The 9,162-nt window shown below is 39.0% G+C and overlaps 1 protein-coding gene across 3 annotated transcripts in view; it reads right to left on the bottom strand.

Moving 5' to 3' along the window:
- The window catches only part of TUBD1 (tubulin delta 1), a 30,138-nt gene that overhangs the window by 6,650 nt on the left and 14,326 nt on the right, over window positions 1–9,162 (bottom strand). For all 3 annotated transcript variants that reach the window (XM_023732701.1, XM_023732702.1, XM_004377852.2), the window contains exon 7: window positions 1,342–1,482. In XM_023732701.1, coding sequence (XP_023588469.1) covers window positions 1,342–1,482 — 141 coding nt within the window. The remainder of the gene's footprint in view (window positions 1–1,341; window positions 1,483–9,162) is intronic.

Below are 9,162 nucleotides of genomic sequence, written 5' to 3'. Positions count from 1 at the left end.
CCCCTGCTACTCTGTCCCTCAAAGTGTTTGACTGTATTCAGGAAACTTCTTAGCTTTGGTTTAGTCCAGTTGTGCTGACTTCCCCTGTAGGGTGTGCTGTCTTCCCTTCACCTAAGATAATTCTTATCTACTATCTAGTTAGTAAATACTATGTTTATTTTTTGAGGAACTGCCAAATTGTTTTCCACAGCAGCTGTACCATTTTGCATTCCCACCAGCAATGGACGAGGGTTCCAATTTCTCCACATCCTCGCCAACATTTGTTGTTTTTGGGTTTTTTTTTTTTTCATCTCAGCCATCCTAGTAGGGGTAAAGTAGTATCTCATTGTGGTTTTGATTTGCACCTCCCTATAGGGTCGCTATGAGTCGGAACTGACTTGATGGCAACAGGTTTTTTGGTTTAATGGCACAGTGGTTAAGAGCTGTGGCTGCTAACCAAACAGGCAGCAGTTTGAATCCACCAACCACTCCTTGGAAACCCTGTGAGACGGTTCTGTTCTGTCCTATAGGGTCACTATGAGTTGGAATTGACTCGATGGCAATGGGTTTTGTCTTTTTGGTGGGTTTTTTTTTTTTGGTTAATGGCTAATGAGGTTGGGCATCTTTTCATGGCCATTTGTATATCTTCTTTGGTGAAATATCTATTCAAATCTTTGCCCATTTTTTGATTGGGTTGTGTGTCTTTTTCTTGTTAAGCTGTAGGAGTTCTTTATATATTCTAGATATTAAACCCTTATCTGATATATGGGTCCCAAAAATTTTCTCCCAATCTGGAGGTTATCTCTTCACTTTGCTGATAAAGTCCTTTGATGTACAGAGTAATGCTTTTTCAACTTCCTGACAATTTTATAAGAAAATACTCGTCACAGAGACTGCTAGTTGTCCCGCAATGCCTGTTCTCCCTTTCTTCCTTAGTAACAGAACCCCAAAATTTTAATTGAGCTCATGGACTCACTTGCAGCCAGGCACAGCACATGACTCAGTCCTTGTCAATGGGATATAAATGTAAGTGTGATGTGCTACTTTAGGAGGAGGAAGCACACCCTTCTTTGCTCGTTCCTACGTGGACTTCATGGCTGGAATGCAAGCAGTTGTCGTGGACTATAAGGACGAAGCCACAAGGTGACCCACAGAGCAACTAGATGTTCAGAAGAGAGAATTAAACGTGGATCTTGTTTAAACCACTTCTATTTTGGTTTTTAGTCATGTACCACCTGAAACAATGGTTTTACTCTATTTTGCCACTAAAACATAGTTATTATTTTTCTTTCCTTAAGAATAAATCCAGAGATCCTTTATTATCATCATCTATGTAAAATGTGCATCTTAATTTCCGCTTACCCAGGTCTGCACTTTGCGCGTCTTTCCCACGAAGGATGACTAAGTTAGCAATGGAAGTGTTAAAATGTAGCTCTTTGTTGAAAGACATTTTGCCAAGAGCAGGAAGTCCTGATAAAGGGGGCCGTACCTGCCAATTGATACCTACCAAAAAAAGGGAAAAAAGGAAAAGACTTTATAAATGGCTTTGAACAAGAGAAGAGAAGTATCTTGTGGTATATGCATTTTACATAAATTTTTATTTGATAGGTAAAAGCTGTTTTTCCTCTAAAACAAAAAAACCAAACCTGTTGCTGTCGAGTCGATTCCGACTCATAGCGACCCTATCTATACGACAGGGTAGAACTGCCCATAGGGTTTCCAAGGAATAGCTGGTGGATTCAAACTGCCGACCTTTTGGTTAGCAGCCGTAGCACTTAATCACTGTGCCACCAGGGCTCCGTTTTTTCCCCTAAAAGTTTAAAAATTATTATCTTGTCAACATAAAGTTATTCAAACTACTCAATTCTGAGAAAGACATGAAATAGTCATCATCAAATATTAATGGATGTGGTACATGCATACGATGGAATTCTGCTCAGCAATAAAGAGGAACTAACTACTGATATGGAGGCCTGGTGGCACAGTGGTTAAACATTCACCTGCTAACCAAAAGGTTGGCAGTTTGAATCCACCAGCCACTCCTTGGAAACACAGTTTACAAGGCTGAATCTCAAAGGCATTATTGTAAGTGAAACAAGCCAGACTGAAAAGACTACATACTGTATGATTCCATTTATATGACTGTTACGGGTTGAATTCTGTCCCCCAAAAATACGTGTTTTAAATCCTAACCTCTATGCCTGTGATTATAATCTCATTTAGGAATGGGTTGTCTTTGTTATGTTAATGAGGCAGGATTAGCATAGGGTGTATCTTTTTTTAAAAAAAACATTTTATTGTGCTTTAGGTGAAAGTTTACATAGCAAATTAGTTTCCCATTCAATAATTCATACACAAATTGTTCCATGACACTGGTTGCAATCCCTGCAATATTTCAGCACTCTCCCCATTTCTACCCTGGGTTCCCTGTTTCCATCTGTCCGGTTTCCCTGCCACTCCCTGTCTTCTCATCTTTGCTTTTGGACAAATATTGCCCTTTTGGTCTTGTACAGTTGATAGTTCTCAGGAGTACATTCTTCACAGGTGCTATTGTTTATTTTGTAGGCCACACTATTATTTGGCTGAAAGCTGAACTCCAGGAGTGGCTTCAGTTCCAAGTTAGAAGGGTGTCTTAGGGCAACAGTCTCAGGGGTTCCTCCAGTCTCCATGAGACCAGTAAATCTGGTCTATTTTTAAGAATTTGATTTTTGTTCTACATTTTTCTCCCTTTCTAACCGGGACCTTCCATTGTATTCCTGGTCAGAAATATTAGTAGTGGTAGCCAGACACCATCTATTTCTTCTGGTCACAGGCTAGAGGAGGCTGTGATTCATGTGGGCCATTAGTCCTTTGGACTAATTGCTTCCTTGGATCTTTGGTTTTCTTCATTTTCCTTTGCTCCAGACAAGAAGAGACCAATAGATCTATCTTAGGTGGCCGCTCAGAAGCTTTTAAGACCCCAGATGCTACCTACCAAACTAGAATGTAGAACATTATGAACAATATTATGCCAATTCACCTAGCTGTCCCTTGAGACTATGGTCCTTAGCCTTCAAGCCTGGTAATTCAGTCCCACGAGGTATTTGGTTATGTAGTGTTGGGTGTATCTTGAGTCAACCTCTTTTGAGATATAAAAGAGATTGAACAAGCAAGCAGAGCAGAGATGGGGGAAGAGAGATGCTAAGCCACGTGAACATTGCTCAGAAGCAGAAGCTCAGAAGAGACAAGGACCTTCCTCCAGAGATGACAGAGAGAAAGCCTTCCCCTAGAGGCGGCACCCTGAATTTGGACTTCTAGCCTCGTAAATTGTAAGAAAATAAATTTCTATTTGTTAAAGCCACCCAAACCAAAAAGAAACCCATTGCTGTTGAGTCAATTCCAACTCATAGCTACCCTATAAGACAGAGTAGAACTGCCCCATAGGGTTACCAAGGCTATAAATCTTTACGGAAGCAGACTGCCACATTCTTTGTCCCACGGAGCAGCTGGTGGGTTCGAACCACACACCTTTCAGTTAACAGCCAACTGCTTAACCACTGCACCACCAGGGCTCCTTTTAAGCCACCAACTTGTGGCATTTGTTATAGCAGCGATAGATAACTAAGGCAATGACATTCTGGTAAAGGTAAAACTATAGGGATAAAAATCAGATCAGTGGTTGCCGAGTACTGGAAGTGGAGGGAAGGGATTAGGTCCAAAGAGTTACAAGGAATCTTTCTGGGAAGATGGAAATATTCTATCTTAATTGTGGTGATGATTACACGCCATATAAGTTTGTCAAAATGCATAAAACTATACTCCTAAAAAGGATGAATTTTACTTTATATACGTTAGTAAAACACAAAAAAATATTAACGGTTGTAGAAACACAAAACAAAAATAGGACTGAAAATTCACTAGTCATATGAATATTTTAAGAAAATACTCTCTTGCCTATAGACTGGGAAAAATATCTTTGAGAACAACATTTCTGATAAGGATCTAATCTCTAAAACATACAGAAAACATCAACAACTCAACAACAAAAAGACAATCCAATTAAAAAATGGGCAAAAGACATGAACAGATACTTCATCAAAGATGACATTCAAGCAGCCAACAAACACATGAAAAGATGGTTGCGATCATCAGCCATTAGAGAGATGCAAATCAAAACTACAATGAGATACCATCTCACCCCTGCTAAATGGCACTGATAAAAAACAAAACAAAACAGAAAACAACAAATGCTGACAAGGTGATGGGGAGATTGGAACCCTTAACCACTGCTGGTGGGATTGTAAAAATGGTACAACCACTTTGGAAAACAGTATGGCACTTCCTCAAAAAGCTAGAAGTAGAAATACTTTATGATCCATCAATCCCACTTCTAGGTATATACCCTAGAGATCTAACAGCAGTGACACAAATAGACATATGCATATATATGTTCATTGCAGTATTATTCACAATAGCAAAAACATGGAAACAACCTAAGTGCCCATCAACAGATGAATGGATAAACAAAATGTGGTACAAACATAAAATGGAATACTATGCAACCATAAAGAATAATGATGAGTCCTCAAAACATCATATAATGTGAATGAATCTGGAGGACGTCATTCTGAGTGAAACAAGTCAATCACAAAAGGACAAATATTGTATGATTGCACATTTATAAAAAGATAAGAATAGATACAGTGAAACCTGTGATAACCAGAACTCAACGGGACTACCTTGTTTTTCCATGTCTCACAAGTTTTCCTTCCACCTTTGACAGGGTACAGTCTTACCTCTCTTCTACGCACCTTTGAGTGGAAAATATTTTAGTTTTCCTTCTTTGACAGGATTCTGCCTTACACCAATTCCGGCTTTCACAGGTTTTACTGTATATACACAGAGACTAATGCTCGTTGGAAGTTACCAGGGATTGAAGGGAGGGGGAAGGACTCTCAAGATAGTAGACACTTGTTAGTTTTGGTGATGGGAAAGGTAGCATCGAATATAGGTGAAGTACGCACAGCTTGACCAACATAAGTGATGTCACCAAGAAGTGCACAATAGAAAAGGATGTCTTTGGTAAAGGATATGACAAGTATAATCTGGCAACAACAACCAAAAAAATCTGTGTGTGGTTACACAAATATGTATATAGGCATATAAGTATACGAGTACGACTATGTGGGTACATATGTAGGCATAGATAGAAGTATCTATAGGCATATGTACATACAGATATGTGTGTGCACACATGGATATGAACACACATAATAAACCACATAGGGGACACAGGTACGAATACTTCTTAAACATAACCAAACACCTCGCAAGATTGGTTTTTGGGGCTTGAAGACTTAGGACCATACTCTCAAGGGACGACTCAGTCAATTGGCATAATATAGTTCACAAAGTTCATGTTTTATATCCCAATGTAGTAACTAATGTCTGGGGTCTTAAAAGCTTGTGAGTAACCATCTAAAATGCAACTATTGGTTTCTACTCATCTGGAACAAAAGAGAAAGAAGGAAACCAAAGGCTTAGGGAAGAAATTAGTCTACAGGACTAATGGTCCACACGAACCACGGCCTTGTCCACCTTGAGACCAGAACTAGATGGTACCTGGCTACCACTACGGACTGTTCTTATCAGGGCAACATTAGCTAGATCCTAACAGAATGGGAGAAAAATGTGGACCAGAACTCAAATTCTTAAAAAGTCCAGACTGGTTGAGACTAGAGGACTCCCTGAGACTATCACCCTGAGATATGCTTTAAACCTTAAACTGAAATTATCCCTTGAGGTCACCTTTTAGCTAACTAACAGATTGGCTCACAAAATAAAGAATATCATCTGTGAGTAATGAGCTTCTTTAAAAAAAAAATCATCTAATCATCTATCGGGATCAAATAGTCAAAAATTACTCTAGAGCAAAGATGAGAAGGTAAGGGGGCAGGGAAACAAGAGTACTGGAAATGGTACAACCAGAACAGAATGAATGAGAATAATGACATATTGTGAAAAATGTAACCAATATGACTGAATAATTTGTGTAAAAATTGTTAAATGGGAACCTAATCTGCTTTTACTTTCATCTTAAACACAATAAAATATTAAAAAAAGAAAATACTCTCTTAAATGATACATAGGATAGGGCTAACATTCAGTGCATAGTAACAGATTGATTTTCAGCAAAAATAGAAATACAACAAATCAAAAATTTGGTATGCTTAACTCAAGAAGACCAATAAGTCAATAAAAAACTGGGGAAAGATCTGAATAGAAATTTCACCAAAAAACATACACAAATGGCTAATAAGCACATGAAAAACTGCTCAACATCATTAGTCATTAGGAAAATGCAAATGAAAACCACAATAGGGTATCACTACACACCTATCAGAATGGCTATAATCAAAAAGACTAACAATACCAGATGTTGACCAGGATGTGGAAAAACTAGAACCATCATACATTGCCGGTGGGAATGTTAATGGTGCAGCCACCTTGGAAAACAGTTTAGCAGTTTCTTAAAAGATTAAACATAGACTTAACATTTGACCCAGAAATTCCACTCCTAGGAGTCTACCCAAGAGAAATGAAAACATTATGTCTACACAAAGACTTGTACATGAATGTTCATAACAGCCAAAATGTGGAAATAATCCAAATGTCCATTAACTATTAGACATACAAACAAAATGTGGTATATCCATTCTGTGGAATACTACTCAGCAATAAAAATAAATGGATTACTGATACATACCATAACATGGATGAACCTCAAAAAACATTAGGCTAAGTGAAAGAAGCCAGACGAAAAACTTTAGGTTGTATGATCCCATTTATATGAAAGGTCCAGAACAGGCAAATACACAGAGACAGAGGAAGTCCCTGGGTGGTGCAAATGGTTAATGTGCTTGGTTGCTGCCTGAAAGTTTGGAGGTTCGAGTCCACCTAGAGATATTTCAGAAGAAAGGCCTGGTGATCTACTTCCAAAAAGTCAGACACTGAAAACCCCACGGAACACAGTTCTACTCTGACGTACATGGGGTAGCCATGAGTCAAAGATGACTTGATGGCAACTGCTGTGCTGTACTGAAAAACCAGAGAGATCAAGTGAAAACTATGACAATGATGACCCCACACGCATCTTCCCCCAGATCACTGGGGCTATATCTAAACCCTCCAAGCAGAATATCCAACACAGGAGACAGGCAAAGGGACTCTCCAGGATGACAAACGTGCACTGACTGTAGAGGGCAGAAAGTCTAGATTGGAGCAGGTCAGAAGGTACTATGAGAGATTGATTTAAGAAGGTGAAATTGATAGAATACCTGATCAGTTTGAATATATCAAGAGAAAATGTAGCCAACCAGAGAGAAATTTGTGGTTGAATAAGTGACACGTACATAGAAAAACTAAGCAAATGAAAGAAGGCAATTATTAGCTCTAAAGAAAACAAAAAATTGTGCAAGAAAGGAAAAGTAATCACAGTATACTATGTGGATCAGCTGTGAACAGTGTTTACATAATCATAATATACAGGTGAATATTACTTTAACTAAATTATGATGGTACTATAGTGGAAGGATGGGACAGAGAGTATATGTGTTTGTAAGGCTTGGGGACCAGTGTGAAAAAAAGCTCAATCATAACCTTCCATAGTGAGAAGTAAATGATTAATATCTAAATGACTGAAAAATCAAGAAATGGCAACAAATGGATGAAGATAGTAAAAAAAAAAAAACAAAACAAAACTGCAAGGCTTTTTAAAAATGGTTGCCTCTGGGAAGGAGAAAATAGGGGAATGTGGGAGACTGATCTTTTTAACAATCAGCCTTGTAGAATTACTTGACTCTTTAATTGATGAGCAGGTAATAAATTATGGCACATATATATTATATAAAACTACGTAGCTGTTAAAAAGAATGAGGCATGTCTAAACATACTGAATGAGAAAGAAGGCCACAAAATATTGTTGTTGAACAAAAGTTGGAGAACGATAAAATATGTATAATGTGATCCCAGAGTCCCTGGGTAGCACAAAAGGTTAAGTGCTGGGTTACTAACCGGTAAGTTGGTGGTTTGAACCCACCCAGAGGCACCTTGGAAGAGAGGCCTGGTGATCTGCTTCCAAAAGGTCACAGCCATGAAAACCCTACGGAGCGCAGTTCTACTCTGCAACACATGAGGTCACCATGAGTCAGAATCAACTCAGTGGCAACTGGTAATGTAATCTCAGCTTTGTTTTTTAAAAACTCTGCATGGACCACTGACTCCTGTGTGTCTTCCATTTTCCCCCTTTATGAAAGGGAGTATCTACCACAGTTACCCTATGCCTGCTGGGTGTGAGGGGAGCAAGGAACTGTACTCAAGGAGTCTTACCTGAGGAATATAAATCTACACCTGGTGTAGACAAGATTCTGGACTTTGTGTTGATGCACTAACAGGATGTGACTTTTTGGAGGCCTTGGGAGGGGTGAGTATATTCTGCATATGGGAGGGACATCATTCATCAGATGACAAAGGGCAGGTTGTGGTAGCCAGCCTCCTGGAGTTCATACCCTTACATAGGCCCCTTCAACACTGGATAGGGCTGACCTTAGTAACTAAAATGATGTTGCAGAAACAATGGTGTGTGACTTCCAAAGCTAGGTTATAAATGACATTGCAACTTCCGTCTTGCTACCTCCTGGATCACTCATTCCCCCCTTGCTAGGACATGTGGAAATAGAGATAAGAGCAGCCTGACAGCATATAAACAGTTACAAAACTATATCCTTCAACCTGATCAATGCCATAAATATATTATATACATTTTTATATAAATTAATACAATCATATATGAAAGGAACCCTGGTGGTACACAGGTAAGTTCTTGGCTGCTAACCGAAACGTTGGCAGCTGGAACCCACCCAGCAGCTCCCCAAGAGAAAGACCTGGCGATCTGCTCCTGTAAGGACTGCAGCCAAGAAAACCCTATGGGACAGTTCTACTCTGTCACATGTAGTCACTGACTCAGAATCGACTCGACATCACCTAACAACATAATCATACGATACACACATATATACATGAAAACATTTATATGTTCAAAGATCTACCAATAACTGTGAAGAAATGTTAATACCCTAAAAGTCCAGCATGGGAAAATGACTAAGCAAACCATGGTTTATTGACCTTAGAGAGTCAAGAGCAGCA

This window comes from Trichechus manatus, unplaced genomic scaffold (genome assembly GCF_000243295.1).
Source record: "Trichechus manatus latirostris isolate Lorelei unplaced genomic scaffold, TriManLat1.0 scaffold00054, whole genome shotgun sequence".
Taxonomy (NCBI): Eukaryota; Metazoa; Chordata; class Mammalia; order Sirenia; family Trichechidae; genus Trichechus; species Trichechus manatus.
The sequence above is the reverse complement of the archived record's forward strand: the minus strand, read 5'-3'. Positions and strand labels throughout refer to the sequence as shown.